The 15069-nt window shown below is 45.5% G+C and overlaps 1 protein-coding gene across 5 annotated transcripts in view; it reads right to left on the minus strand.

The window, feature by feature from the left end:
- marchf6 (membrane-associated ring finger (C3HC4) 6) overlaps window positions 1-6916 on the minus strand; it is an 82709-nt gene extending 75793 nt beyond the window's left edge. For 4 of the 5 annotated variants that reach the window (XM_085989002.1, XM_085989000.1, XM_085989004.1 and 1 more), the window contains exon 1: window positions 6594-6915. In XM_085989002.1, the coding sequence (XP_085845128.1) occupies window positions 6594-6612 (19 nt within the window). In that variant the 5' untranslated portion in view covers window positions 6613-6915. Of the gene's footprint in view, window positions 1-6593 lie in introns of all 5 variants that reach the window. The other variant, XM_085989003.1, reaches the window with a different exon arrangement.
- Between the last annotated feature and the right edge of the window lie 8153 nt (window positions 6917-15069).

Genomic DNA, 15069 nt, shown 5'->3' on the forward strand with positions numbered 1-15069 from the left:
ACCCCTCCCCAAGCTATCCTAGCAGTCGACAGCTGCATCTCTCATGGCGAATGTCTGTTCAATCTAATGTCATCACCATTGAATAAACAGCCAACGGCCAAGGTGTTTGTGATTGCATATAATGGTGTGGAGATGCCGGAGTTGGACTGGGGTGGACAAATGTAAGAAGTCACACAACACCAGGTTATAGTCCAACAGCTTTATTTGAAATCACAAGCTTTCGGAGCGCTGCTCCTTCGTCAGGTGACGAAGGAGCAGCGCTCCTTCACCTGACGAAGGAGCAGCGCTCCGAAAGCTTGTGATTTCAAATAAAGCTGTTGGACTATAACCTGGTGTTGTGTGACTTCTTACATTGCATATAATGGCACACTTCAGACAACCATTGCATAGGCCACAGAATCTCATACCTTGAGGAAGCCCTTTCCAGATGACTTGCCTGTCCTGAGCTGATGGCTTTCTATTTAAAAATTGTTTGAGAGATCACCTTGGGTGTCAGCCCCATTGTTTGTTTCTAGCAATGCAAAAATAGAAGTTAAAATTCATTTTTGCCACAACCATGCACATCCACAGTCAAACCCTTCCCAGAGAAGGAGTCTGTCACTTGCATAGCTACACCACCAATTCTTTATCACAAGCCAAGGACGCCTAGTCTACTCCTCTCACCCCCAATACGCACTCCCCTACCCACGGCACCTTCCTGTGTAACTGCAGGAGATGCAACACTTGCCCTTTTACCTCCTCCCATCCCACTGTCCAGGGCCCTAAACACTACTTCCAGGTGAAACAGTGATTTACTTGTACTTCTTTCAATTTAGTATATACTGTTTCCGCTGCTCATGATGTGGTCTCCTCTACATTGGGGAGACCAAACGCAGATTGCAGAACACCTCCGTTCAGTCCGCAAGCGTGACCCCCAGCTTCCAGTCACCTGTTATTTTAATTCTCCGGACCACTCCCACTCCAACCTTGGCCTCCTACACTGTTCCAATGAAGCTCAACGCAAACTCAAGGAACAGCACTTCATCTTTCTATTAGGCACTTTACAGCCTTCCGGACTCAACAGCGAGTTCAGCAACTTCAGATCACAACCTCGGCCCTCATTTTTTCCCCCCAGACAGCAGCTGTTGCTGATGAATCTGAGATTGCCATTTACAGCACCTCTAGACCGATCTTTTGTTTCTTTACTTGTCCCATTACCATCTCCTTTCACCTTGCACCATCATCCCTTGTCATTTAATCTCTCCTGCCTTCCACTCTATCACAAATCTTTCCTTTTGTTCTTTCCTCTCCTCCTTTCCCTGCCTCTGCACGTGCTTAAAAACTGTTATAGCTCGAACCTTTTCCAGTTCTGACAAAAGGTCATCGACCTGAAACATTAACTCTGCTTCTCTCTCCACAGATGTTGCCTGACCTGCTGAGTATTTCCAGCATTTTCTGTTTTTATTATGGAAACGCTACTATTGCTCAAGAGCTGCAATCCAGCCTCATTTCCAAATCTTGTAACTGTGCACATATATATGGAGTATATATATTTAACCAGGGTACATTCAGTTCTACATGTATCCAATCATTTTACTAAACTATTCAATAGCTAGTTAGCACTGCCATAAACTCAACTCGAGGTATTAAAAGGGTTTTTCAGCTCCCAAACTGGAGCTAGTGGGTACAGCATTACTTGCTGCAATACAAAATCCCCAGGCCAGATGGTGCCAGGTTCAATTCTCAATGTGTTGAGTTAACTAATCTCAGCTGGAGTGCTGCGAATGACCTCAGTACCCCAGAAGGGGTTAAACACCGAGAGGGAATTAACTTCGGTTAAATCAACACAGATGCACTCCACATACCTTTTATTACAACTATACAAGAGTATTATTCCTAAAATATTCTGAATTTTTTCATACTCTGCAGTACTGCTACATACATCATACCAAACTTGCACATCTACATCCCAAATTACCAGACAAGATTGCTCAAATTCCCTTTCTTTTACCAGGTCAAATAGTTCCATCTATTTCACTTGTTCACTCCATGATTCACAATGATTAGAACACTTCATCATAGGATTACATAAGATATACGGCACAGAAACAGGCCATTTGGCCCAACCAGTCCATGCCGGCGTTTATGCTCCACTCGAGCCTCCTCCCGTCTTTCCTCATCTAAATCTATCAGCATAACCCTCTACTCCCTTCTCCCTCATATGCTTGTCTAGCCTCCCCTTAAATGCATCTATACTATTCGCCTCAACCACTCCCTGTGGTAGAGTTCCACATTCGCACCACTCTCTGGGTGAAGAAGTTTCTTCTGAATTCCTGATTGGATTTCTTGGTGACTATCTTATATCAATGGCCTCTGGTTTTGCTCTTCCCCACAAGTGGAAACATTCTCTCTGTATCCACTCTATCAAAACCTTTTATAATTTTAAAAGATGTGGATGAAGGAAATGCTGTGGATGTGGTATACATGGACTTCAGTAAGGCTTTTGACAAAGTCCCGCATAGGAGACTGGTCAAGAAGGTAAGAGCCCATGGGATCCAGGGTGCCTTGGCACGTTGGATCCTAAACTGGCTGAGTGGCAGGAGGCAGAGGGTGATGGTCGAAGGTTGCTTTTGTGACTAGAAGCCTGTGTCCAGTGGGGTACCTCAGGGATCAGTGCTGGGTCCCTTGCTGTTTGTGATCTACATAAATGATTTGGAGGAGAATGTAAAAGGTATGATCAGTAAGTTCGCAGATGACACGAAAATTGGTGGGGTGGTAAATTGCGAGGAGGAAAGCCTCAGGCTACAGGACGATATAAACTGGTTGGTCAGATGGGCGGAAAAGTGGCAAATGGAATTTAACCCTGAAAAGTGCGAGGTGATGCATTTTGGACGGACAAATAAGGCAAGGGAATACACAATGAGTGGTAGGACCCTAGGAAGTACAGAGGGTCAGAGGGACCTTGGTGTACATATACATAGATCCCTGAAGGCAGCGGAACAGGTAGATAAGGTGGTTAAAAAGGCATATGGGATACTTGCCTTCATTAGCCAAGGCATAGAGTATAAGAGCAGGGAGGTTATGATGGAGCTGTACAAAACGCTGGTAAGGCCACAGCTGGAGTACTGTGTGCAGTTCTGGTCACCTCACTATAGGAAGGATGTGATTGCATTGGAGAGGGTGCAGAGGAGATTTACCAGGATGTTACCTGGGCTGGAGCGCCTCAGCTATGAAGAAAGACTGAACAGGCTGGGGTTGTTTTCCTTGGAGCAAAGAAGGTTGAGGGGGGACCTGATTGAGGTGTACAAAATGACGAGGGGCATAGATAGGGTAGATAAAGAGGAACTTTTCCCCTTAGTAGGGGGGTCAATAACAAGGGGGCATAGATTCAAGGTAAGGGGCAGGAGGTTTAGAGGGGATTTGAGGAGGAACTTTTTCACCCAGAGGGTGGTTGGAGTCTGGAACTCACTGCCTGAAAGGGTGGTAGAGGCAGGAACCCTCACAACATTCAAGAAGCATTTGGATGAGCACTTGAAATGCCATTGCATACAAGGCTATGGACCAAATGCTGGAAAATGGGATTAGATTGGACAGGGCTTGATGGACGGCACAGACACGATGGGCCGAAGGGCCTCTTTCTGTGCTGTATAATTCTATGACTCTATGACTCTAGGTCACCCCTCAGCCTTCTTTTTTCCAAGAGAAAAGAGACCCAGCCTGTTCATCCTTTCCTGATATGTATACCCTCGCATTTCTGGTATCATCCTTGTAAATCTTCTCTGCACCCTCTCCAGTGCCTCTACGTCCTTTTTATAATATGACTACCTGTGCTAGTCACAAAATGACTTAACAGCTAGAACGTCATAACAACACAATCAAACATCCTTCAAAATGTGACTGATCTTCCCTTCGTATGGATATGAAGCAAAACTGTGGCTATGAAGTTCCAGCAAATAGGCATTTTATACGATAATGTCTTGATGCAACGCAGTTCTGGATGCACATTTGCTTTGCGTAATTCAAGTGTGAAGAGTTGCCAGAATCAAAGTTAGACAAGTGGTAGGAGATCACCTGCAGGAAGTAGTCTCACACCACTTCGGCTTTACACCAGCTATAGTAATAACAGTAGCCTGCCTAGTCAATAAGACATTCAAGAATTATCTGTCCAGTGCAGGATCTGGAAACTTTACCTAGAGCACATAGGCCAGTCAGATCTCCAGCATTAAAATTTAAACTGCATGTGGATACTGTTGACTAGTTCTGCACATGCATGCAAGCTTCACTTTCCCTGAACTGAGAAACAATGCCACTTTAACTCAACTCTGCCACCCTGCATTGCTCAAACCAGCAACTGTCAAACAACCTTAGCCACACTCCAGGGCACCTTGTTTCCCAGCCTTAACCATTAAGCACAAATAAAAAGTCAAAAAGTGCCAAAAGTTGGTTTAAGCTAAAATAAATTGATGCGTCCTTGCAAGAAAGTTAAAGAAGCACTCTGCCATCCTGAGGTATCTTTCAGCTTATTTGAATCAACTTATGAACATCGCTCATGTTCTATTAATATATACAGAACAGAACAAAATAAAGTGTCACACATCTGTTCTGTGTATTAAAGTTGCAACATTCATTGGGTTTGGATGAAGTTACAACACATGTACAGTTAAACAATCATGGTCTATAAGCTGCCCACTGTGGGTAACATAACCACAACCATTACGTTTTATTTTTAACGTATAATATTGAAGTGCCAAAAGATAGGGAGCCTAATATTTAATGAGTGCATTATTTTCTTTCCATTATAAATAGCACTGCAGTCAACTGTGGCAAGGAATCCCTTCAACACTGCATGGGGTGCGAAGTCATTTTGTGACCAGAAAAAAAAAGAGCTTTAGAAAATCCGGAGCACAAGCAAGGTTACATCAGTTGCCAGCAAGAAACTTCTATTACAAACTTGATGCATACATATGTATATGTTATTTTCACCAGCCGTGTAAGGCTATTGAATGTGTTAAAAATTAAAATAAAGCCAATTTTCTAGGAATTCTCCTTTCCCACCCCAACTTGATCTCCACTCCACCATTCCCCATCTGCAGAGGCAGACAAGCAATCTGCTCCCAATACCTATGCCGCTTTTAATAAAGTTACTAGATGCAAGAAATGTGGGTCAGTATGACTGCTCCTTCAATCTTCTGTTATAAAAACTTAGGGATCATCACAACAAATGGTGCATTTTTGCTTTCAGGTACACTGGAATTCTGAGCCAGAGGTGCTGCTGCAACTGGTTTCAGCTAGAATTATTTACTACCTGGCCTTCTCATTTTTAGTTCAAACTACAGTAGACAAAACCAACAAAAGCCATAAAAACACTGCCGCAGAATTTTGGGAGAAAACTTAAAAGTAGCTCATAAGTGACGTGGCAAACGTTTAAGGATGACAATACCAAAATCCTTTCACAAACTGACAATGCTGTACACACCACTGCAATATGTTAAATATTACACTTTAACAAAGTTTGTGCTCAACACAAACATACAAAATATAACTTATTGTGCGAACAGGAAGAAAATTGTGATGTGATATTTGTTCCTTCCAGCACATCACTAACCATGTAACAAAAACAAGGCATTCAGATAATATAAACACACTTAAAGGTCAAACCCTTCATCAAAAGCATCCAAACCTCCCAATTGTGTTATATTAGAAAATTATTATTTTATCACTGATTACAAAAGTAGCAATCCAATGAAGAGGTCCAGGGAACATCAACCCACAACACAATCCCAAAAATCAGATTACAATTTGTAGTGCTCTAGTGAACATCTCAAGAGTTACACTGCTATTACCCCACCTCCACCCCCCATGGATTAGTTTATTGTGATTTGTATTGTTGCTCATAGTAATTAATCCTTTAATTTGGAAATCGCTGAAAGTAGCCACTGATAAACAAAAGAAAACGTGAGGGACATTGACTGCAATTCCCTCTTGCCAGTAGCCGACCACCGTTAAATTTCCTTTCCACCAAGTTTTTGGCCACCTCTCTGAATTTGTCCTCCTTTGACTTGGCATCCATTTTTTTTGTGGGGGGGGGGGAACACTTTTTTTCTACGTTTAAGGTGCTGCACCGATGCAACTTTCTGTTGTCTTGCCTAGATAAGTAAAAGAAAGTTTTGCTTTCACAGCAAGTTCCACATTGAGCAACACCTCAGTAACAGTTTACAGGCACTGGCCAAGTGCTGCTAGCTTCTCCATTTATTGCTGAGAACTCACGTCCCTTTGGCACAAAAAAAGAAATCCACCTTAGGTGAAACGTCACCAGAAACCGTGGCACCATCCAACTCTTGCCAAAGTCAATCCATCACCTGGATTTAACCCCTCCCCCCAAAAATAAACTGGAGGGAGAGAGGGAGTGGGAAAGAGTGGGGGAGGGAGGCCTCAGGAACATTTGACCTTTGACCCGAAAGAGCCCCCAAGCAGTGAAGTTGCGGCCTGGCCTTCGGTTTTTTTCACTCGGGACGCTGCCTCCCATTTTCCTGTCACCTAATCCCTTCCACGGGGACGGGGAGCGACCTGCTTATTCCCCCCTCCCGGATTCCCCGGCTTCTTGATCCTCTCACCCTCCTCGGTGCTCTCCATCTTGTCGTCGGCGGCTCCTCCTCCTCCTCTTCACCGAAAGAGAGAGGGGGGTGGAGGCAGGGCAGGGCAGTGCCGGTCCCCGGGCGCGCACTCAGGCCCCCGGGCACTCTCTCTCTCGCTCTCGCTCGCTCGGGGACTCACTGCGGCGGCTCGGGTGGCTCCTGTCGGCTCGCGATTGCGGCCGCGCCCGCGGCTGCGGTCAGTACGCGAGTGAGGGAGGGAGCGAGCGAGCGACAAACACCGAAGAGCCAACGGCAGCGCGACAACGACGCACATCACCATTTACGGCTCGCGCTCTCTCTTTTTTTGCGGGCGAGTGGCTCACAGCGCCCTCTGGAGGCGCCAGGCTGCGCGCGCACCTGCAGGCTGAGGGAGGGTGGATGGCCGCCCCCCCCGGACACTTGCTGCAAGATCTCACAGACATCCTGTGCACTGGGGTGTGCTGATATAGAAACATAGAAGACAGGAGCAGGAGTAGGCCATTCGGCCCCTCGAGCCTGCTCTGCCATTCAATGCGATCATGGCTGATCATCCAAACTCGGTACCCTGTCCCTGCCTTCTCTCCATATCCCTTGATCCCTTTAGCCTTAAGAAATAGATCCAACTCCTTCTTGAATATATTTAATGAATTGGCCTCCACTGCCTTCTGTGGTAGAGAATTCCACAGGTTCACCACTCTCTGGGTGAAGTAATTCCTCCTCATCTCTGTCCTAAATGGCTTACCCCTTGTTCTTAGACTGTGACCCCTGGTTCTGGACTCCCCTATACTCTATGCCTTAACTTTTAACACGCAGTGAGATGAAATCTCGTATCAGAGATGAATAAAACGCCTGGATATCTGAAATAAAAACACACAAAAAAAAAAGCAGTACTGAGGGAGTCTTCTTCTTCTTAGGCAGTCCCTCGGAACTGAGGATGACTTGCTTCCACATTAAAAATGAGCTCGCAGGTGGCTGATTAGTCCAATGCGGGACCTACAGTCTCTGTCACAGGTGGGGCAGACAGTGGTTGAAGGGGTGGGTGGGTGCGGTCTTGGGCCAGGGATTCCCAGGTGTCGGTGGGGATGTTGCACTTTTTCAAGGAGGCTTTGAGGGTGTCCTTGAAGCGTTTCCTCTGCCCACCTGGGGCTCTCTTGCCGTGCCGGAGCTCCGAGTAGAGCGCTTGTTTTGGGAGTCTTGTATCGGGCATGCGGACAATGTGACCCGTCCATCGGAGCTGATTGAGCGTGGTCAGAGCTTTGATGCTGGGGATGTTGGCCTGAGCAAGAACACTGACGTTGGTGCGCCTATCCTGCCAATGGATTTGCAGGATCTTGCGGAGGCAGGACTGAGGGAGTGCTGCACTGTCGGAGGTGCCGTCTTTTGGGTGAGACGTTAAATTGAGGCCCCGTCTACCCTCCCCAGTGGACATAAAAGATCTCATGGCACTATTTTGAAGAAGAGCTGGGGATGTCCTGGCCAATATTTATCCCTCAACTAATATCACTAAAAGCAGTTGTTGTATTTGGAACCTTGCAAATTGGCTGTCGCGTTTCCTGCATTATAACAGTGACTACACTTCAAAAGTAATTCATTGGCTGCAAAGTACTTTGGGAAGTCCTGAGGTCATGAATAGAGCTATGTAAATGCAAGAGAGGAGGACCAGGCAGGTAGTACAGGAGTCCCCTGAGCCCATCTTGCTCACCAACCAGTATTCGGTGCTGAGTGCTGATGAAGGGCGATGGTTCCTCTTGGGAGTGCAGCCAGAGCCAAGTCCACAGCACCGTGGAAGGCTCAGCTGCACCGGGGGGGCGGGGGAGGAAGAGGAGAGGGAGAACAATAGTGATAGGGGATTCAATAGTTAGGGGAGCTGACAGGCGTTTTTGCGGCCGCAGATGGGACTTCAGGATGGTATGTTGCCTCCCTGGTTCCAGGGTCAAGGATGTCACTGGACGGCTGCAGGGCATTCTGAGGGTGGAGAGTGAACAGCCAGAGGTTGTGCTCCATATCGGTACCAACGACATAATTAGGAAGAGGGATGAGGTCCTGCAGGCAGAGTTTAGGGAGCTAGGAAAGAGGTTAAAAAGCAGGACCTCAAAGGTAGTGCCACGTGCTAGTGTGTTCAGAAATAGGAAGATAGAGCAGATGAGATGGTGTAGGAGGGAGGGCTTTAGATTCCTGAGGAATTGGAACCATTTCTGGGGGAGGTGGGACCTCTACAAGCCAGATGGGTTGCACCTCAACGGGAACGGGACCAATATCCTCGCGGGAGGGTTTGCTAGTGCTGTTGGGGAGGGTTTAAACTAGCTTGGCAGGGGGATGGGAACCTAAGTATAGAGTCAATAGGGAGGGAAGAAAAATTGGAATTGTAAAACAAAAACATAGAAAGTAAATTGGAAGGACAGAGGAATCAAGGACTAGATAGTAGTCAACAAGGAGGTTTGCCTGTACTAAGTGGTATATACGTCAATGCAAGGCATATCGCGAACAAGGCAGATGAGCTGAGGGCACAGGTAGATACTTGGGACTATGATATTATAGCTGTTACAGAGACGTGGCTGAAAGAGGGGCAGGTATGGCAGCTCAACATTCCTGGTTACAGGATTTTCAGACGGGATAGAGAGGGGGGTCAAAAGGGAAGGGGGGTCACGGTATTGATTAAAGAAACTATTACAGCTGTGAGGAGGGATGATATGTTGGAGGGATAATCAAACGAGGCCATATGGGTCGAATTGAAAAACAAAAAAGGGGCGATCACACTGCTGGGAGTGTACTACAGACCCCCAAACAGTGAGGGAGGTAGAAGAACAAATATGTAGACTAATTTCTGAGAAGTGTAAAAACTATAGGGCAGTAATAGTAGGATATTTCAACTACCCCAATATTAACTGGGATAAAATTAGTGTGAAGGGTATAGAAGGTGCGGAATTCCTAAAATGCATCCAGGAGAACTTTTTTAGCCAGTATGTAGCAAGCCCAACAAGGCAGGGGACGGTTCTGGACATAGTTTTAGGGAATGAAGCTGGGCAGATATAAAGCGTATCAGTGGGGGAGCATTTTGGTGCTAGTGACCATAATTCTGTTAGATTTAAGGTAGTTATGGAAAAGGACAAGGACAAGGATAGAAAGACATGGATTAATCAAGGATAGTCAGCATGGATTTGTTAAGGGAAGGTTGTGTCTGACAAACTTGATTGAATTTTTTGAGGAGGTAACAAGGAGGATAGATGAGGGTAGTGCATTTGATGTAGTGTATATGGACTTTAGCAAGGCTTTTGATAAGGTTCTACATGGCAGACTAGTCACAAAGTTAAAAACCCATGGGATCCAGGGCAAAGTGTCAAGTTGGATTCAAAACTGGCTCGGTGACAGGAAGCAGAGGGTAATGGTTGATGGGTGTTTTTGTGACTGGAAGGCTGTTTCCAGTGGGGTTCCGCAGGGCTCAGTACTAGGTCCCTTGCTTTTTGTGGTATATATCAACGATCTTGACTTGAATATAGGGGGTATGATTAAGAAGTTTGCAGATGATACTAAAATCGGCTATGTGGTTGATACTGAAGAAGGAAGCTGTAGACTGCAGGAAGATATCAATAAATTGGTCAGGTGGGCAGAACCGTGGCAAATGGAATTCAATCCAGAGAAGTGTGAGGTAATGCATATGGAGAGGGCTAACAAGGAAAGGGAATACACATTAAATGGTAGGACACTGAGCAGTGTAGAGGAACAAAGGAACCTTGGAGTGCATGTCCACAGATCCCTGAAGGTAGCAGGCCAGGTAGATAAGGTGGTTAAGAAGGCATACAGAATGCTTGCCTTTATTAGCCATGGCATAGAATACAAGAGCAGGGGGGTTATGCTTCAACTGTATAAAACACTAGTTAGGCCTCGGCTAGAGTACTGCGTGCAGTTCTGGTCACCACATTACAGGAAAGATGTGATTGCACTAGAGAGGATACAGAGGAGATTTACAAGGATGTTGCTGGGCGTAGAGAATCTTAGCTATGAGGAAAAGACTGGATAGGCTGGGTCTGTTTTCCTTGAAACAAAGGTGGCTGAGGGGAGACCTTATTGAGGTGTATAAAATTATGAGGGGCCTAGATAAAGTGGATGGAAAGGACCTATTTCCCTTAGCAGAGGGGTCAAAAACCAGGGGGCACAGATTTAAAGTAATTGGTGGAAGGTTTAGAGGGGATTTGAGGGGAACTTTCTTCACCCAGAGGGGATTGTGGGAGTCTGGAACTCACTGCCTGAAAGGGTGGTAGAGGCAGGAACCCTAACCACATTTAAAAAGTACTTGGATGTGCACTTGGGATGCTCTAACCTGCAGGGCTACGGACCAAGAGCTGGGAAGTGGGATTAGGCTGGATAGCTCTTTGTTGGCTGGCGCGGACATGATGGGCCGAAATGGCCTCCTTACGTGCTGTAACTTTCTATGATTCTATGAAGTCTTTATTTTTTTCTTTAAAATGCTGGCAATATAGAGCCAGGTCATCAGCAGCAGGAAAAACAAGGTTAAAGTTAAGCATGCAGACTCCTCATCAGAACTATTCTGTCACAGGATTTATGCTTGAAGCGTTCACCTATCTTTTCTTCTCAGACATTGATGGACCTTCTGTGCATTCCCACTATTTTCTGTTTCTATTTCATGGTATCAATTATATCTGATAAGTGTTACTCATTAGGAGTAATATTCACTCAGGTCAGTTTACAAATAGGATCAATTTTGGAATACATCTGATCTGATCTAACTGACACATTGGGGGGAATTTTAACCCCCAAAAATGGGTGGGTTGGGGTCAGATGGGAGGTTAAAGAGTTAAAAAACTGAATCGCAACCCCAACCCGCCCACTTCCAGTTTTAATGGAGGCTGGTGGGGGCGGGCAGCCAACCCGCACCCAGGAGGTGTTTCACCTATTTAAATATTATAATGAGGCTGGAGTGCTTCATGGTGATCCACCATTTTAAATTTAACTGAGGGCGGGCGGGTTTCCCTGGCCTTGGGGAACCCGCCAGCTAAAGGGAGACGAGGACTGCTGGATCCAGGATGTAAGTGCCTTTCCACAATTGGACAACCCCGACCCTTCCGATCTCCCCTTGACCTCCCCCCACAAGGCCTCCAATCACCCCTTCAACCCCTGATCTCCTCTCCGACCTTTGATCCTCGGCCCCCCTCCCGCAGCCTCCGATCCTCCCACCGGCCCCGATCATCTTCCCGTTCTCCCCTGATCCTCCTCCGGCCGCTGGACAGCCCTCCCCTGATACTCCAGCCCCGATCCTCCTCCAGCCCCCGATCCTCCTCCAACCCTGTAATATATGTGGGTAGAACAAATGAAGGACAGAGACATGATGAGTTGCGAGTCTATATGCTTGCTTTATTAGGCCAGAGCGAACTGAGCATTCTCATACTAAGCCATGTGACAAACCATGTGATAATACATTACACTGCTTGTCCCTTAAAAAAAATGTATTTATTCCCCTCTCAAATACAATAAAACTATGGTCCCACATTTCCCAGCATTACATGTACCACATAACAAAAACTCCTGGCTTTTTTTCTATTAAATGGACTACAAATCCTACAAATGAACTACAAATCCAGTTTAATAACAGGTTTGTGGAACCTTCCTGATCTCCTTATAAAAGGTTTTGTTGTTGAACCAATTTTCGGGCTGTTTTGTTTTGGTTCCGAACTCAAAGATGATCCTGTTTCTATCTCACACTTGTTTGAACCTGGTAGTTCAGTCACTGAAGCCTGAACTGAGTCAAACTGAGTAAGTGTTCATGACCAAGTGGTTTAAGATCATATAGCAAAATACTGCGGATGCTGGAAATCTGAAATAACAACAGAAAATGCTGGAAGGGTTCGACCCGAAATGTTGACTCTGTTTCTCTCTCCTCGATGCTGCCTGACCGGCTGAGTGTTTCCAGCATTTTCTGTTGGTTCAAGATCATGTCTGGTTCATCTCTAGCAGAGATCATTTGATTTACATAAACACTTTGGATTTTGTCACGAATTTCAACCATGTATCTCTTGGTTCCACCAACCTCTACTATGGTTCCTACATCCCATTTGTGTGAACTCGGATTGCCAGGGGGACGGAGAACACGAACACACACGTTTTGTTTGAAACTGCGTTCTTTCTGATTGGTGTCACAATAACGTTTCTGACTCAACTGTTTCTGTTCAACCCTTGAGGCCAAATTCAGTTGAACAAGACTCAATCGTGTTCTCAATCTCCTCTTCATCAAGAGTACTGCTGGGGTATATCCAGTTGTAGTGTGTGGAGTAGTTTATGCCGAGTCCCGAACAACCCTGCAACACTTGCTTTTTGAGAGCTTCTTTCACTATTCTGACTGACCTTTCGTCTGCTCCGTTTGAAGCTGGATGATATGGTGTGTTTGATACTGTTCCATTTCATGAACTCTTGGAATAGAGCAGAACGGAACTGAGGGCCATTGTCAGAAACAAGCTCCTCAGGTAAGCCATGACATGCAAAGATAAACCTCAACTCATCTATGGTACGTTCAGTTGTAGTATTTAAACCCATGTGTTTCACTTCAATCCACTTTGAGTGACTATCTACAAGTACCAGGAAATAATCATTTGCTTTTTCACAGAATTCTACATGTACTCTGAAAAGATCTACTTGGCCATGACCAGGGTTGTGGTGGAGTTTTGGGTGGTTTGTTTCTGCAATATTGGCAAACGCTCCATTTGCTGACAAGTGATTCAAGATCACTGTCCAACCAGGCCAGTAAACAAAGCTTCTTGCAATTGATTTCATACTGATGATCCCTGGATGTTCAGTATGAAGTTCGGCTAGAAATCTATCTTTCAAAGAAGTAGGTCCCACCACTCTGTTTCCCCACTTGATACAACCTTGCTCACAAGACAATTCAGTACGACGGTTATGGAAGGGTTTCAATTCTGTGTCCAGACACTGATCAGTCCATCCATTCAAGGTGTTTTTATATACTCTTTTCAGTACTGAGTCCTTTTGACTCTCATCTGCAATCTCAGTTGCATTCACGGGAAAGTCTTTGTCAACTGCACCTAGTGTGAAAATCGTACCTTCACTCCTAACACATACGACTTCATGTGGCAACCTGGACAAGGCATCTGCGATTGCGTTCTGTTTTGAAGTGCGATATTCAATTGTGTAGTGATATTGTGACAACAACACTGCCCAACGTTGCATTCTTGATGCAGTCATTGCAGGGATGGCAGATTTGGGCCCCAATATTGCTAGGAGCGGTTTGTGATCGGTTATCAGGGTAAACTTTCTGCTGATCAGGAACTGTTGGAATTTCTTGATTCCAAACACTATGGTGAGTGCTTCCTTTTCAACTTGCACGTAGTTTCGTTCGCTCTTTGTGAGGGTTCATGATGCAAACGGCATTGGCTTCTCTTGGCCGTCATCCATTACGTGGCTTATGACAGCTCCCACACCATAGCTGGAAGTATCACATGCCAACTTAAGCTCACGCTGTGCCATAGTGTACACGTAGAACATTGCTAGAGAGACTTAGAATCATAGAATGGTTACATCACAGAAGGAGGTCATTCGGCCCGTTGAGCCTGTGCCAGCTCTCTGCAAGAGCACTTCAGCTAGTCCCACTCCACCGCCCTTTCCCCGTAGCCCTGCAAATTTATTTCCTTCAGGTATTTATTCAATTCCCCTTTGAAAAGCCACTATTGAATCTGCCTCTACCACCCTTTCAGGCAGTGCATTCCAGATCATAACAAGTCATTGGGTAAAAAAAATTCTCCTCATCTCGCCTCTGGTTCTTTTGCCAATTACCTTAAATCTGTGTCCTCTGGTTACCGACCCTTCTGCCACTGGAAAGTTTTGCCTTATTTACTCTATCAAAATCCTTCATGACTTTGCACATCTTTATTAAATCTCCCCTTAACCTTCTCTGCTCTAAGGTGAACAACCCCAGCTTCTCCAGTCTATCCACGTAACTGAAGTCTCTCATCCCTGGAGCCATTCTGGTAAATCATTTCTGCACCCTCTCCAAGGCCTTCACATCCTTCCTAAAGTGTGGTGCCCAGAATTGGACACAATACTCCAGTTGAGGCCGAACCAGTTTTATAAAGATTCACCATAACTTCCTTGCTTTTGTACTTTATGCCTCAATTTTCAAGCCCGCTATCCCGTATGCTTTTTTAAACCGCTTTCTCAACCTGCCCTGCCACCTTCAACGATTTGTGCACACATACCCCCAGGTCTCTCTGTTCATGCACCCCCTTTAGGATTGTACCCTTTAGTTTATATTGCCTCTCCCCATTCTTCCTACCAAAATGTATCACTACGCACTTTTCTGCATTAAATTTCATCTGCCACGTGTCCGCCCATTCCACCAACCTATCTATGTCCTCTTGAAGTCTATCGCTATCCTCCTCACTGTTCACTATACTTCCAAGTTTCGTGTCATCTGCAAATTTTAAGATTGTGCCCTGTACACCAAGTCCAA

Source organism: Somniosus microcephalus, chromosome 5 (genome assembly GCF_052327205.1).
Source record: "Somniosus microcephalus isolate GS21.2 chromosome 5, FLI_Smic_1.0, whole genome shotgun sequence".
NCBI classification, from domain to species: Eukaryota; Metazoa; Chordata; class Chondrichthyes; order Squaliformes; family Somniosidae; genus Somniosus; species Somniosus microcephalus.